The sequence below is a fragment of the Tursiops truncatus genome, chromosome 19, assembly GCF_011762595.2.
Source record: "Tursiops truncatus isolate mTurTru1 chromosome 19, mTurTru1.mat.Y, whole genome shotgun sequence".
Taxonomy (NCBI): Eukaryota; Metazoa; Chordata; class Mammalia; order Artiodactyla; family Delphinidae; genus Tursiops; species Tursiops truncatus.
The window spans coordinates 40,883,322-40,899,841 of record NC_047052.1 but is presented as its reverse complement, the minus strand read 5'-3'; the positions used below and the strand labels follow the sequence as shown (position 1 = coordinate 40,899,841).

The 16,520-nt window shown below is 42.6% G+C and overlaps 1 protein-coding gene across 1 annotated transcript in view; it reads left to right on the top strand.

Moving 5' to 3' along the window:
• CEP89 (centrosomal protein 89) overlaps positions 1–16,520 on the top strand; it is an 80,348-nt gene that overhangs the window by 52,255 nt on the left and 11,573 nt on the right. The window contains exons 15-17 of the mRNA XM_073795756.1: positions 11,779–11,946; positions 12,744–12,885; positions 16,369–16,458. Of these exons, the coding sequence (XP_073651857.1) occupies positions 11,779–11,946; positions 12,744–12,885; positions 16,369–16,458 (400 nt within the window). The remainder of the gene's footprint in view (positions 1–11,778; positions 11,947–12,743; positions 12,886–16,368; positions 16,459–16,520) is intronic.

Here is a 16,520-nt window from a genome sequence, read left to right as displayed (position 1 = left end):
CTCGTGCAGTTGTGAGGGCTGGCAAATCCAGGCTCCATAGGGCAGCCCAGCTGGCTGGGTACTCAGGCTGGAACCTGAGACTATGTTATAGTGTTGAGGCAGAATTCTTTCTTCTTTGGGAAACCTCAGTTTTTGCTCATAAGGTCTTCAACTAATGGGATGAGGCCTGCCCACGTTATCAAGGATAATCTCCCTTAAAGTCAACTGACTGAGATGTTAGTCACGTATCCAAAATACCTTCACAGAAACATCTAACGAGTATTTGACCAAACAACTGGGCACCATAGACTAGCCAAGTTGACGCATAAACTGAACTATCATAACGAGTAATGTAATGTAAATTTTCTTTGTGTTTTCTCTGCTTTCCAAGTGTTCTGTTATGAATGCATATGACTGTTGTAATAGAGAAGAAATAATTTTTTAAATGGTGGGGCTTTCAGCTCAATGTAGTTGATGTGGGGGGAATAAATGAGTTAGTGCATACAAGTGCTTAGCTTGGTGTATCAGTAAATGCGGATGATAAGAAGTACAGGAACCCAGTGTTTTGACTATACTATTGCATGCTGTCTGGGCCAGGTCTGTACTTTACTTTTCTGTTCCAGTAGAGGAAGGACATTTTTTTGAAGTCATATTCATCTTTATGATTTTATTTTCCTCAAATACTCCTGTGGCTCATTTTTTTTTTTTATGGATGCGTCATAACCACATATCCTAATAGCCCCGTAGAGGTGAGTATGAAAGGTATAAAAAATTTCTGAAGGAAGCCACTAATTGGCAATGGGAGTGAAGGCAATGGGAGATGTGGTCATGGAAGGAACAAACAGGTCACCAAATCTCTTTTAAGTGGAAACTGGGTCAGGAGTGTAGTGGCTCAGAAGGCACTGGACTGGGAGGTGTTTCCTGCTAGTCTCAGCCTGTCAGTAGTGATGCTGTCTGATAGAAATGCCTGAAGCACTCACCTGGGCCATCCTACTTCTGGCGAGCTACCCCCTCCCACCCCAGCCCCACCCAAGTGTTGTTTTGGCTGGGCCAGGCCCTTACAGTTCTTGTTCTGATTGTAAGATGCGCCCCAGCAGCACCATCAGGAAACGCTGAAGAAACAAGTTTCATTCCTCACAGGTCCTGGAGGGTTCACGGTACACCTGGGGCCACACGACAAGGTCGAGGGTAGAGACAGAGACAGCACAGACCTGAGATTCTGCCCTTTTTGGGGTCAAGGGTGAAGTGCCTAGGGTTTCACGGGTTCACTCTTTACTGGCGAAAGCAGGAATTTGGGGCAGGAAGGGGGCCACTGAAGCGGTCAGTACCTAGGGCACCCAGAGCTTTCTAAAAGGGGAACCTTATGGGTAAGATGGCCTGGCTCTTTGTCTGGTTGTGTGGCCGGCAGTATGTTTATTCGAGAAGCATGTCTTTGAAATGGAAGCTCAGATCCAAAGCTTAATGTCAGGCACTTACACCACAGTCAGAAAAGCCGCTTGTCAGGTCCTTACGCTCCAGGAGGGAAAGCCCTGGTGCCAGCTTTTTGCTGAGAGGCTTTGGACTCCGAGTTGACAGGTGGGGTAAGGAATAGAGGAATGAGGAGGGTGGAGGTGGGGGAGTGTTGAGCCTGTTGGCACTCTTGGAGAGGAAATCTGTAACGTGGGAAGAGGGGCATGGATTCATCAGAGACGGAGTATGTGAATTCGGGGAAGTGTGTATAGGCGGTAGGTACCAAGACCTGGTAGAAAAATAGGCAAAATAAGGAGAAGGAAACCCAGAGTGTTTCGGTCTGGGCTACTCCACACAGGGGCCAAGGACATCTTAGAGCCAAGGACACCTTGGAGTTAGGCTAAAGGTGACAGAAGGGCCTCGGGGGCTTCAGTGCACTTGCCCTCTGGTTGCCTCGGTGAGGGGGAGCCCTTCCCATGCTGCTGTCATAATAGAGATAACGCCACATACAAAAGAGGAATTATTAACTAGCAGCAGAGCGGCTGTTGAACTAGCTCCTACAATGGGGGTGAGTCTGAGTTAGGAAAGGGTTGTACCTCAGGCAAAGGTGAGGTCATGAAGAAAAGATTTTTATTGATGTAGAAAAAGGTTGGTCTGAACCTCTGCTCAGTGAGCTTCTCGGTATGGTGCACATGTGTCGTTCTCCTATCCTGTTGAAGGCAGTGCAGGTGATCAACCCAGAGTGGCTTATCCACTTTGTCTTGCTTGTTCTGCTTATTGGCAACCGTACCTGGAAGGAACTGTGATGCAGGAAACGGCAGAAGCTTATTTTCCTAGTGAACTGTCCAGTTGGCTTAGACTAAGACTGGTGGTTACAACTTGAAGCTTAGATTGCTGTTTGCTTTTACTATTGCCTAGAAAGCTCGAGCTTACCCGGCTTGGGTGATGGGAGAGAAACCAGGTGTCAACCTACGTCACTAAAGAAATTTAGCAAACTCTTTTGGGGAGAGCTAAGGGTTTGTGGTGACTAGTGGTATCTACGAAAGGCAAGCCTTCCTTATCCTGGTTTTGGGGGGTCCTGTATCCTAAAGTGAAGCCAGCTATTCACATAACTCACCTACACAGATGGAGTCCTGGTCATCAGTCAGCGATGTGTCAGCTCAGGGAGGCACCAGGACAGAACAGTCCCCTGCTACAGTGCACACTAAATACCCAGTCTTCATCCTAAAGTAAGAATAGACGGCTAGATGTGACCAACAGCAAGGAGCATTGGGTGTAGGGGGGAAATTGCAATGGAGGGGACTTAGATGAGCAGAGAAACTCACTTCAAGGGAAACTGAGATTACACAGGGGATTGAGGAGAGCTTTTCGGCCGTGCCAGGCGGCTCAGCTCCCCAACCAGGGATTGAACCCAGGCCCTTGGCAGTGAAAGCCCGGAATCCTAACCCACTAGGCCATCCGGGCCCTCCCAAGGAGAGTTTAAAAGAATAAAATGCCATGGCAAAAAAAAAGTGTAATCACTAAATAAGAAAAATTAAAAACGATTACCAGAATTTTCAAAAAAACATCAGTTGAAGGGCTGAAAGAGAAATTTGTGGATTCACCTAGAACATCAGGAAACAAACAGTTGGGAATGGAGAGAAAAGATAACAGATGGAAGACCCACCCAAGAGGTGCAGCCTCAGATCGTCAGGAATCACAGAGAGATTAAAGAAAATGGAAAGGGAGGCATTAATAGTCGAAGGGCATTTCCAGATCCCTGAAGCCGTTGATTAAAAGGACCCACAGAACCCAAAATTCTCAGACAAAGACTATACAACAGCTGGTGGCTGTGTGCTTAAAGAAAGAAAAGACAAGCTCCAAATTGTCTTCAGGGAACTCTAAAACGTGACAATAGTGGGTTTGAAAAGGAAGAAATAGAATTTTTAGAACTGAAAAATACAAACTCAGTGGATGGGCTTAACTACAGATTAGATACAGTTGAACTGTGAAATAGTGAACTGAAATAGGTCAGAAGCAAAACTAGTTCGGGATGACACAGAGTGTTCAAAGGTTGAGGTACCACTAGATTGGAGACAAGAATCAGCATAGGGATATATTTAAATCAAAAGGAGTGGTTAGAGATGGGATAGCTGAGAGTCTTCCCCAACCGAAGGTGACGATACATGGTTTGTGCTGGCCCGACGGGGACAGTTTCCTTCGGAGGAGTTCAGTGGCAGCAGGCTCTTAACAGGGGTGCTGTGGTCCCTTAGATGGTAGCTTCAGAGCGCTGGATACAAGCAAAGCCTGGATGACCTAGGATTTTATTACCAGAAAAAATCCCTTTCAGAAGTGAAGTCAAATAAGGGTATTTTCCAACCCAAACTGAGTGTCACCACCAGCAGACCTGCATTAAAGGCAATTCCAGGAGGATATAGAAGGCATAAGTCTGGAGGAGGAAAGTAACTCAAGGTGGCACATCTGAGAAGCAAGATGGAACTAAAATACAGTGGTAAATTTGTGGATAAATGTAAATGAACATTGATTCTATAAACCAATAATGATAATATCTTTGGAGACTTAAAAATACATAGAATTAAAATGTACAACAGAAAGAGCATATAATTAGTGAGGGTGGTAAATGGGATTTGTGTTCTAAAGTCTATCATTCAGAAGAGGATAGAGGTGTTGATTATAGTTTGAAAATACGCATGATGAAATTTCTGGGAACAGAATGTGTTTAACTTCTAAACTAGTATAGGGAAAGAAAGAATGATTTTTTTAAAAAAGTAATCCAAATGATGTCAAGAAAAGGTAGAACAAGTGGGAAAACAGGAAACACAAAATAAAATGTTAGATTTAAAAGCAAATGTATCGGTAGTAGGGAAAGTGAAATAGAGAAGCTCATCACTCACAGGTCCTGGAGGAGGTGCACAGCACTCCTCGCGGGGCCACGTGGGAGGTCAAGGCAGGTGCAGGCAGAGAGAAGCCGCAGGACCTGAGGCACATGCCTTTATTAGGGTCCGTGGGTGGAGTGCTTTGGGCTTCCTGGGCTAAGGCCAATTGGTCAGTTCAAACCAGAAAAGAGCAGGGTTTGGGTAAGGTTCAAGGGGGAGAGGGGGTTCTTACCTAAAGGGCGCATGAGGGGAAGGCCCTGCGAGGTGAGGAAGGAGGGTCGTTGGGGGAGTCATATGAGGAACGTACATTGACTTGTGACTCTGCTGGCTGTTATAGGGCCTGTGCTCCAGAGCGGGGCTAGTGTCTGTTCAAGACCCCCGCAGGCCTCTTGGCCACACGAAATGGATGCCAAGGCAGCAGTATCACGGAGTCGTTTACCAAAACTCTCAACAGCAGCTCTGTGTTGTCGTTAAGATATACATCTCAAACATAAGGACACAGAAAGTTCAAAAGTAAAAGGACAGAAAGAGTTATACTACTCAAACACGAACCAAAAGAAAGGTGGTAAATTATATTAACATCTGACAAGATAAATGTTAAGGTAAAGACTCCACGTAACAAAGGGGATCAATTCAAAGAGACAGAAGGTTCAATCCATCAACTAGATGCACCTAAAGTTAAGTTCGTGCCAATACATTTGGAAATTTAGATGAAATAGTCACATTCGTTGAAAAATATAACTTGTCAAAACTGACTTATAAAGAAAAAGAATACCTGAATATTCCTTTAGTCATTAAAGAAATTGAATCCAGAGATCTTCCCTTGAAGAAAACTACCGGCCTAGATACCTTCACAAAGGAGCTCTAAAAATATTCAAGGAGGAAATAATTCTAGTCTCACCTAAACACTTCTTAAAGAGCAGAAAAAGAGTTAATGCTCTCTAATTCATTTTATGAGGTAAATATAACCTTGATACCAAAACCCAACAATGATGGTATAAGAAAGGAAAATTACATTTCATTTTCACTCATGAATCTAGATGTAAAAACTCTAAAAACAGTATTAGTAATAGATGTGAACTTCTTTAATGGTTCTGCTGAAAAATAAAACTGCAGTAAATGTCACTCTCAGTGGTGGAATGTTGCAAGCTTTCCTATTGAGACTGGAAACAGTACAGAGATGCCCTCTGATACCATTTCTAAGCAGCATAAACAGCATTGGTTACTAAATGGTAACTAGTGCACATGGCAAGAAAAAGAAAATTATAAAGTTTGGGAAGAAAGAAATAATGGTGTCATTATTTATAGATGATAGAATTCCATATGTAGAAAACAGATCTACAAATAAATCATTAGAAATAATAGACTTTTGCACTACGGTAATCGGAACAGCGTGTTATTGGCACAAAAATAGAAATGTGGATCGATGGAACAGAAGAGAGAGCCCAGAAATAAACCCACACACCTATGGTCAATTAATCTTTGACAAAGGAGGCAAGAATATACAATGGGAAAAAGACAGTCTCTTCAGCAAGTGGTGTTGGGAAAGCTGGACAGCCACATGTAAATCAGTGAAGTTAGAACACACCCTCTCACCATACACAAAAATAAAACTCAAAGTGGCTTGAGGACTTAAACATAAGACGTGATACCGTAAAACTCCTAGAAGAGAACATAGGCAAAACATTCTCTGACGTGAATCATACCGAGGTTTTCTAAGCTCAGTCTCCCAAGGTAGTAGAACTGAAAACGAAAGTAAACAAAGGGGACCTAATCAAACTTACAAGCTTTAGCTCAGCAAAGGAAACCATAAACAAAATGAAAAGACAACCTACAGAATGGGAGAAAATATTTGCTAACGATGCAAGCATCAAGGGCTTAATTTCCCAAATATACAAACAGCTCATACAACTCAGTAACAACAACAACAACAAAACCCAATTGAAAAATGGGCATAAGACCTAAAGAGACATTTCTGCAAAGAAGACACACAAATGGCTAATATCCACATGAGAAGATGCTCACCATCGCTAATTATTAAAGAAATGCAAATCAGAACTACAGTGAGGTACCACCTCATGCTGGTCAGAGTGGCCATCATTAGAAACTCTACAAATAACAAATGCTGGAGAGGGTGTGGAGAAAAGAGAACCTTCCTACAGTGTTGGTGGGAATGTAAGTTAGTGCAGCCACTGTGGAAAACAGTATGGAGGTTCCTCAGAAAATTAGAAATAGAATTACCATATGATCTAGCAGTCCCACTCCTGGGCATATATCCAGACAAAACTAGAATTCTAAAAGATACATGGACCCCTAAGTTTATAGCAGCACTATTCACAATAGCCAAGACATGGAAACAACCTAAATGTCCATCAACAGATGAATGGATAAGGAAGATGTAGTACATATATACAGTGGCATACTACTCAGCCATAAAAATGAAAACAAAATAATGCCATTTGCAGCAACATGGATGCAACTAGAGATTATCATACTAAGTCAGTCAGAAAGGCAAATACTATATGATATCACTTATATGTAGAATTCAAAATATGACACAAATGAACCTATCTTATCTGTGAAACACAAACAGAATCACAGACATAGAGAATAGACTGGTGGTTGCCAAGGGGGAGGGGGGTGGGAGAGGGATGGATTGGAAGTTTGGGGTTAGCAGATGCAAACTGGTTTATATAGAATGGATAAACAACAAGGTTCTACTGCATAGCACAGGGAACTATATTCAATTCTGTGATAAACCATAATGGAAAAGAATACGAAAAAGCACGTATATGCGTATAACTGAGTCACTTAGCTGTACAGCAGTAATTAACACAACATTGTAAATCAACTATGCTTCAATAAAAATAGAAATAATAATGAATTTTTGCAACATTGGTAGAAACAAAGTCAATTTACAAAAATCGATTGTATTTCTTTGTAGGAATAAATATGTAGAAAATGAGATTTTGAAAAAGACCCCCCCCCAAAAAAAGGGAAAGAAACGAGGAAGGAAAGAGCTATCTACAAAGCATCACAAATAGAAAGGAATAGAAAGATTCACAGTACTTTTATTGGAAAAATCATTAAACTTTATTGATAATTTCACTGGGTAAAGATTCCAAGTTGACGGGTTTTTGGTTTTGGAGTCTTTTCCCATTCAGTTTAAAGGTGTTCTCTATAGCCTTCTGTCTTGCATTGCGTCTAATGAAAATCTGCAGTGGTTATTATCTTTGTTCTTCTGAACAGTGATGTCTTTTCTCTTCGGCTTCTTCTAATAATTTTCCTTTGTTGCTGGTTTTTAGCATTTACTTAGGATGTACCTTGGTGTGGTTTCTTTATGTTTATTCAGCTTTAGGTTGATTGAGCTTCTTGGGCTGTGGATATATATTTTTCATCAGATTTGGAAATAATTTAGCCGTTATTTCTTCCATATTCTTTTCTATTTTTCCCTCTCTCATCTCTCCTCCTGGGACCACTTGATACTGTCTCATGGGCCTCTGATGCTCTGTCCATTTCTTTTTCCTGCTCTTGTTTCTCTCTGTGCTTCAAATGGGTAGTTTCTATTGCTTGTCTTCCAGTTCACTAATCTTTTCTTCTGTAGCGTCTAATCTTTCTATTCTCATCCAACATATTGTTTACTTCTTCCACTTGTTTTTTTCCATCACTAGAAGATCCATTTGAGTCTTTTTTGTAGTTTTCATTTCTCTCCTCCCCATGCTGTTATTCTCTATTATATGCCATCATCTCTCTGACTTCTGTATCCGTTCTGTTGATTATTTTTTTCCCTCTTGATCATGGACCCTATTTTATTGCTTATTCCCATGCTTGATTGGATATTGACTATTGTAGATTTTGTGTTGCTGGATGCTAGATTTAGTGCATCGCTTTGAATAGTGTTACATTTTGTCCTAGTGCACACTTATGTTACTAGACAGTAGTTGGATTCTTTCAAAGCTTGCTTTTTTTAGGGTAGGCCCAAAGCAGCCTTTAGTCAGGGCTAGTTTAACCCTACTACAAAGGCAGTAATACCCTTCTGAGGGTTATCGCCAATCCCCCTTATATGATAAGATCTTTCTACTCTGGCTGGTGGGCTCCTGCACTATTCCCAGTTCTTGGTGAATGTTAGGAATTTTTCTGCCTCCTTGTTTCTCGTGGTTCTTTCCTCGGCCTCAGGTAGTTTCCTCTCATACATGTGCAGATCAGTAGTCAACCAAAGACTGGTGGTGAGCCCGCCTAAAGATCTCCAGAGCCCTTCCTCTCTCCCTGTCACTCCCTCCTCTCTGCCCACAACTTCTACCTGCCTTGGCCTCTCTGATCTCTGATCTCTGATCTCTGACTCCTCAACTCAGCAAGTCCACTGGGTTTGGTTTGGGTTTTCCCTCCCTGTACTGCAGCCAGGCAGTAAGCTGGAGCAGTCGTAGTACTCACCTTGTTATTTCCCTCTCAGGGATCACAGTCCTGTACTGCCTATTGTCCAAAGTCTGAAAACTGTTGTTTCTTATGTTTTGCCTGGTTTTCTAGCTGAATAAATCTGGTCTCTGTAACTCTGTCTTGGCTGGAAGCAGAAAGAAGTCTTTGTATTTTCAGTCTTCTTCTTTAACCCTTTATTGTAAATCCATGTCAGTGTGTCCAGTAAAATAATAGTTAAATTATTTTTCAGTGAAATAAATGAATTCTGGTTTTTATATATTCTTGAGTTACAGTTGATAAATTAATCTTAAAATTATAAATTGTTATGTATTCCTGCTGCACGTGACAAGTATGCGGCTCCTACCACACGCTTCTCTCTCTGCAAACGTGACAACACCCAAGCTGCTGTTCAGCAGAATGCGTGCCCTCACCTCAGACTGCCCAGATGTCACAGCAACGTTGAAATGCTATAAAAGTTTTGGAGCCATTTTCTCAGTTTCTGTGCTTATCTTGTGGATGAGTAACAGCTGGAGACTGCCCATCTGAGGACCACACTTTGAGTCGCACTGCCCTAGAGAATCCTGCAAGTGTGTGTGCAGAATATAGCCCAAGTGACTGTCAACAGGAAAACGAATGTATAGTGTTTGGTATACTGATACAACGAAATATTCTATAGCCACACAAAAAGACGGGTGAGTCTCATAGGCGTAATGACACTAAAGTACATATAGTCCCTTTGTGCACCTATGAATGGGTCTTGGTTCCCTTTATATCTGGTTCCAATACTGGCAAACTGAACTAAGCTGTAGTGAAGCGTAGATAGACGATGACACTATAGAGATGATTAAGGAGGGACTCTATGACTGGGGGCGTGGGAGGGAACACATGGGAGTGTCTGGGGTACCAGAAGTGTTCTGTTTCTTGACCTGTGTGGTAATTATGTGGGTGTTCACTATAATTGTTTGTTAAAATATGCATTTACCGTTTGTATAGTTTTCTATATTACATTTCACAATTTAAAAATTTAAGTCATGGTTTTTCACCAGAGGAACTAAAATCAGAAATGGTCAGCAGAAGTTTCTTCTGAGGAGTGAGACTCTAGGGATAGAATAGGACACATTTTATTAAAAAAAAATTTTTTAATCAACTATTTCTCCCACCAAATGTTAAGTGTTAACTTTTTGTATGTGTGTGCAAATTGTTTCCACCTTTTTTTGTTTGTTTTAAGAACTATATTGTTAGAAATACAGCTGAAGCCCCTTTTAACCACCATCCTTAGTCCCATTGTTTTCCCTGGCTTTCCAAAAGCAATCACTATCATAAACTTGGAATTATATTTCCAATCTAGTTTTTATTTCTACATGTATCCATGAATGACATAGTATTTTTCTGGTGTGTTTTATGTGTTCATAAGTGAATTCATACTTTTAGTATCTTCGCTTTTTACACTCAATTTTCAAACATCTTTCCATGTTGAGATAGATACATAGAGTTTATTCTTTTTTTTTTTTTCCTTTGGCTGCATTGGTTCCTCATTGTTGCGCACAGGCTTTCTCTAGTTGCGGCAAGCAGGGGCTACTCTTCGTTGCGGTGCGTGGGCTTCTCATTGCAGTGGCTTCTCTTGTTGCAGAGCACCGGCTCTAGGTGCACGGACTTCAGTAGTTGTGGCACACAGGCTCAGTAGTTGTGGCTCGCCGGCTCAGTTGCTCCAGTGCATGTGGGATCTTCCCGGAGCAGGGCTCGAACCCATGTCCCCTGCAATGGCAGGTGGATTCTTAACCACTGCACCACCAGGGAAGTCTGAGAGTTTATTCTTTTTAACTGCATGGTGGTATTCCATCATATGAAATACTGCATTTTACTTAGCCTATTAATGGAAGTTTAAATTGTTTCTAAGTTTGTTCCTTTAAGCAATGCCCCAGTAAACTTTCTTGTACAGTTTATCGGTTTCCCTAAATACATACCTAGAGGTGGCATTGTTTGGCCATAGTGTAAATGCATTTTCTAGATTTTGACATATTGTTCTCTGAGGCGGCTGTGCACGCCCACCAGCACTTTCCCAGCATTTCCTATTGTCTTTGGTTGCTTTTCATTGTGAACTTTTTGACTGATTTTGTGAATTGATTGATTTTGGTGTCAGGTAAGTGGCAAAAATACCTTTAAATAAAATTCTAAACTGAAAACAAAATGCAGCAAAGAAAAAAGATAAAAGATGAGTTTAATTCAAACCCCAACTCTGTGGGTTTTGTCCAGGTGTGTCCTCTGCTCTTTGACTAACTAAAAGTAGTAAACTAGAGAGCAGTGGAAACTGGAAAATTCCTGACTGAGTGTTCAGGGAGCCAACCGAGGCTGGTCATTGAAATTGTGTGGCAAGTGAGGCAGACCCCAAACACATGCAGCGTGAGGCTTGTTCACTAGCCAGCCAGCCAGCCAGCCAGGAAGTAGTAAACCCCACGTGGTACCCTGGGAGACCCCATCGCTCAGAATGCTGGGCAGCCTCTGTGTGTGTGGCCCTACCTATTCGGTCTCAGTTATTTCGTGAAAATTGACCGAGGGAACCAGTGAAGGAATAACTCTTCTCTCAGGCATCATTTTGCCAGAGTTATATATTGATTGTATGCCCTCCTTGTTTTTGTTTCTTTTATCAGAAAAACATAATTATTTTAGTATGAAATAAAATTTGTTTTAGCATTAGGATTTAAGGAGGGGCAATTATAACTATGTAAAAAATTAAGCTGTCTTAAATTCTTTCTGGAGGGAGTATAAATAAGTGTGTATATATACACACACAATACACATACACACACAGACATAAGCAAAAATGGTGGGCAGAAAAAGGGAGTAAATCATTACCGTCAAAGCAGTGTGTACCAGCTACCCCCTCTCTGCCGCCCTCCGGGAGCTCCCCACCAGCTCTGCCAGGGACTGGATGGCGATGCTCCCACAGAGGCCTCCAAAGGGCCCAGCCAGGCCAGAAGGCTGTGCTGTCCCTGCCTGGCGGTGGCTGCTTCATTTAACCTCGGTGTACTGGGTACAGGCTTGTGATGTTTTTGTCCATCAGCCAGTTGCAGAAGGAAGAAGAGAAAGAAAACGCGGAGATGGAAGAGTTGATGGAAAAGTTGGCAGCCCTGCAAGTGCAGAAAAAGAGCCTGCTATTAGAGAAGAAAAATCTGATGGCTAAAAACAAGGTGCTGGAAGCTGAACTCGAAAAGGCACAGAAAATAAATAGGTGGGTTTTTTTTTCTTAAGCTGTTTTTTTTTTTTAATAGTTAAAAAAGACAATTGAATATTCTATTTCATATTCTTTATCTTTTCTTTTTCTAATATTGGCAATGAAATGGAAAGGGATAAATGAGATTATTAAATACCAACATATAAAATATGACCAACATCGGGCTTCCCTGGTGGTGCAGTGGTTGAGAGTCCACCTGCCAATGCAGAGGATATGGGTTCGTGCCCCGGTCCGGGAAGATCCCACATGCCGCGGAGCGGCTGGGCCCGTGAGCCATAGCCGCGGAGCCTGCGCGTCCGGAGCCTGTGCCCCGCAACGAGAGAGGCCACAACAGTGAGAGGCCCATGTACCGAAAAGAAAAAAAACGTTAAAATATGACCAACATTATTGTTCAATTACGGTTGATAGTCATAATGCTGATCCTAGGACTCTGCAAGTTCTAGAAGTTCTTTACTAAGTGTTTCCCAAAAGTCTAATCCAGAGATTACTGGATTCCTTTTTCAAAAATATCTTTTAAAGAACACAAGCCAAAAAATAGAATAGAATAATATGTATTAGTCTGTTAAGTGTGTTAAGCATTTTGTGATTCCTATTGATTTGGCTTGGAGTCAGTAATTATGCTTCCTTTAAATTCAGTTACCTCTTCTCACCTTGAAACTAAATAGAAGATTTAGGTTGCTGCAAAATACACTTAAATGATAACATGCTTGCTATTTTATAATACAGATATTCACTATGCCCTGGCCATGCAGGCTAATGAATTTTTTATTCCACCATTTGGGGGACCTCTCTAGGAGATCTCAAAAGAAAATTGATGTCTTCAAAAAGCAGGTGGAAAAAGCCATGGAGAACGAAATGTCTGCTCACCAGTACCTGGCAAATCTTGTCGTCCTGGCAGAGAATATAACCCAAGAACGTGACAATCTTATGTATTTGGTAAGTTTCCTCAGTTACTTCAAGTATGCTGCAAGTTAATATGCAAACATAATTTTAAAGGTTTTTGTTTTTAATGATCCATAAAAAGCTGCATCTTTTTACATTTCAACCATAAATGTTCAAGTTCTCCAAAATTTTATTTTTCAACCATCAGTGAAAAACATTTTTGAAAGGCAAATAACCCAAACTTTTAAATACTGGCAAATGATATTTTAGAAGGTAAACTAAGGGAATCAGTCCATTCAACTGGGAACAGTAGTCATAAGGCCTCTATTGCACACACAGGTGCATCTTTATATTCTCTCTGTGAAGTTGTCTTAATGTAGTCCCTGTTTGAAGATGAGATGTAAGAATCCTAGACAGGTTAAATAGAGTTCGTCCCAATGACACAGTTTAAAGGGCACAAAGAGGTAGCTCCAGGGGTACTCATCCCACACTGTTTCTAGTGGCACCAGTCCTGAGGAAAGGAATTGAGTCCATTATTGGTGGTCCCCAGATCAGCGGTCCCCAACCTTTTTGGCACCAGGGACCAGTTTCATGGAAGACAATTTTTCCGTGGACCGGGGTGGGCAGGGGATGGTTTCAGGATGATTCAAGTGCATTACATTTATTGCGTACTTTATTTCTAGTATTATTACATTGTCATATATAATGAAATAATTATACAACTCACCATAACGCAGAATCAGTGGGTGCCCTGGGCTTGTTTTCACTTGCCACTCACTGATAGGGTTTTGGTATGAGTCTGCAGGCAATTCATTTATTATGGTCTCTGTGCAGTCAAACCTCTCTGCTAATGGTAATCTGTATTTAGAGCCACTCCCCAGCGCTAGCATCACTACCTCAGCCCCACCTCAGATCATCAGGCAATAGATTCTCATAAGGAGTGTGCAACCTAGATCCCTCGCACGCGCAGTTCACAGTAGGGTTCGCGCTCCTATGAGAAACTAATGCCGCCCCTGATCTGACAGGAGGTGGAGCTCAGGCGGTAATGCGAGCGATGGGGAGCGGCTGTAAATACAGATGAAGCTTCACTCGCTCGCTCGCCTATCGCTCACCTCCTGCTGTGCAGCCCGGCTCCCAACAGGCCGTGGACCAGTACCAGTCTGTGGCCCAGGGGTTGGGGACCCCTGCCCTTGATGGTGGAGCGCTGCTCAGCCAGCAAGAGTGATGCTGTGGGCGTGATCTCACATCTCCACACTGATTTTAAAAGATGTCTACAGCAGATCGTGCAGTTAAAGGAGACAGATGCTGTGCCAAGCTGTGTGTTGAAAAGAGTCTGATAGAGTTTACCACAAAATAGAACAGTGAGTTAGATAACTGTATCTCCAAACGGTGAAATGACAGGTGATTTTTTAAAAAATCTTTTTTACCTATCTGCATTTTGTGATTCTTCTACTTTGAATACATATTGCTTATGTGCATTTAAACATGTTTCTTTAAGCAGTGCTGCAGATCTCTGGTGGCATAGGATTAGAAGTAATAATTTAATGCATGTCATTCCGAGAGCCCAGTAGACTTTCTGTAAGGGTCAGAAATCAGCCAACTTGGAGGTAACTCCACCCTTCCTCAGGGTGATTGAGGGGCAGAGAGTCTGTCAGGATGTGTCACAGGCTTATTCCCATCTGTTAGAAAGATGTTAAGTTCCTCCTTAGGAAAATGGACACAGGCTTTTAGCCATTGTTTACATAAGAGGACATATAAATAGTATACAGCTCTTGGGGCAAAATGTTGATCTTTACTTGTAATAAAAGAAATGCTAATTAAGCCAGTCTTGAGACTCCATTTTGCACTTATATTAGTGTTACAAATTTTTTTTTAAATCATAGTAGTTGCTGGTAGGAGCGTGGTGCGTGTGGCTATACATTACTGGTGATTTCTGAGCCCTTCCCCGAGGCTTTGAGAGGCAATTTGACTTTGACATGCCATGGTAGGACCCTTAAAAGCATTCAGACCTCCTGAACCGGTAGTCCCCTCCTGAGAGGTCGCTATCCCAACCCAAGTGCTGAGGTCTCTGGCATGTTCTGTACCAGTGCTGAGTGCCCATTTCCTCTTCTGCTGTGTCTCCTGAGCTTACCCACTGGGATATCGAGGGCAACACAAAAGCTTGTTGAAAGATGGAAAGTGCCAAGCAGACGCACTCATCCAGCAAACGCTCATGGGAGCCTGGCTGCCTCGTGTCAGGGCCATCTTGTGTACAGGGTGGGACACGCTGGTTCCCCCAGGAGGCAGGCCCTGTACCTCCTGGTTGGGCCAGAGAACATCCCAGGCTCCCGTGATGAAGTCAAGAGCCTCCTCGACCATCAGACGGTCCCCTTAGGCTCACTCCTCGTATTTGTGGACCCAGGATGGACATACAAATGGAGGCCATATACTGCTTGTCCAAATACTTAAAAGTTACAGATTAAGCCAACAGACTATTAATAAAATGTGTTCTCTCCTCCCGCCTTGACCTTTGTTATTTATGGCCTGAAAGCCAGGCTCAGATTTAGAATCTTCAGACCCTCCAGATGCTGGGGGAGCTGCTCTCAGCCTGCCCTGGCTCCACCCACCACGAGGGACCTCAGTGTGCACGCGGACTGCTGTCCCCTTGGCCCTGCAGGCTCCTTGCCCCTGGCAGCCCCAAGACCAGCCTCTGTAGCTGGGGTTCAGGGGTGGTACTGGCTGCCTCTGCCCTGTCGTGGGACTGTTGGCCGTGCACCCTCACCTTACCCTGTCCTGGTCTCCTGGGCCTTGTGAGAGCCCCCTGTATAGTAATTTATTGATACTGGCATCTTCATTCCGAATCCCTTTAGGATGGGTTTCCATGTGACTTGCAGCAAGTTTAATTCCCTGGGTCTTAGTTTCCCTTTCTAGAAACTCACTTGTCACTACTGTACTACCTTAGAAGGAATGCTCCCCTTTACTTTTTAAAAAATTTTACCATTTGAAATGGTTAATTTACAGTGTGTAGTAGTCCATGTCCCATCTGGATATTAATCTAAATCATTCCACTTCAGTGACATCCCTCTTTGATCTACTGCCCGTCACATTTGGTTTGGAGAATGGCATTGTGTGTTCATCTCAAGTTATCCTTAATTTTGTTAATTATTCAGATAGTCCAGTGAGAAGTTTATCTGCATGTTGGCACTTGTTCCTTGGATATGATGGAAGGAATGGTATATACCCCAAGAATAGAGAAGTGTCCTGGAAGCCACATCCCCCTTGTTTGAGGGGCTCAGATTTTCCAGTTGTACCCAGAAGGGGCGCCCAGACTGCCGTTCCCGGCTCTTGCCCTCCTCAGCTGTTGGTCCAAGTTCTGCCCACAGCCCTCACACAGGGGATAGGAATCTGGAGGTGGGGGGCTGGAGAGGTGTCAGGCCAGGACGAGTGGCAGAATGGTAATACTCTTTGTAGTAATACTCTCAGCAGAAGATGTTTTCTTATTTTAATTTTCCTGTTAAACTAAGAGCCCATTGGTTTTTTTTTCACTTTACTCTGTAGGCTAAATGTTTAGAAAGTGAGAAGCATGGCGTTCTCAACAAAATCATTGAAGGCAATATTCGCTTGGGAAGGTTGGAGGAAAAAGTCAAGGTAAGTGGACATTTAGCCACTCCTAATGGGAATGGGCTTCCCGGGGTCAGATTTCCATGTTT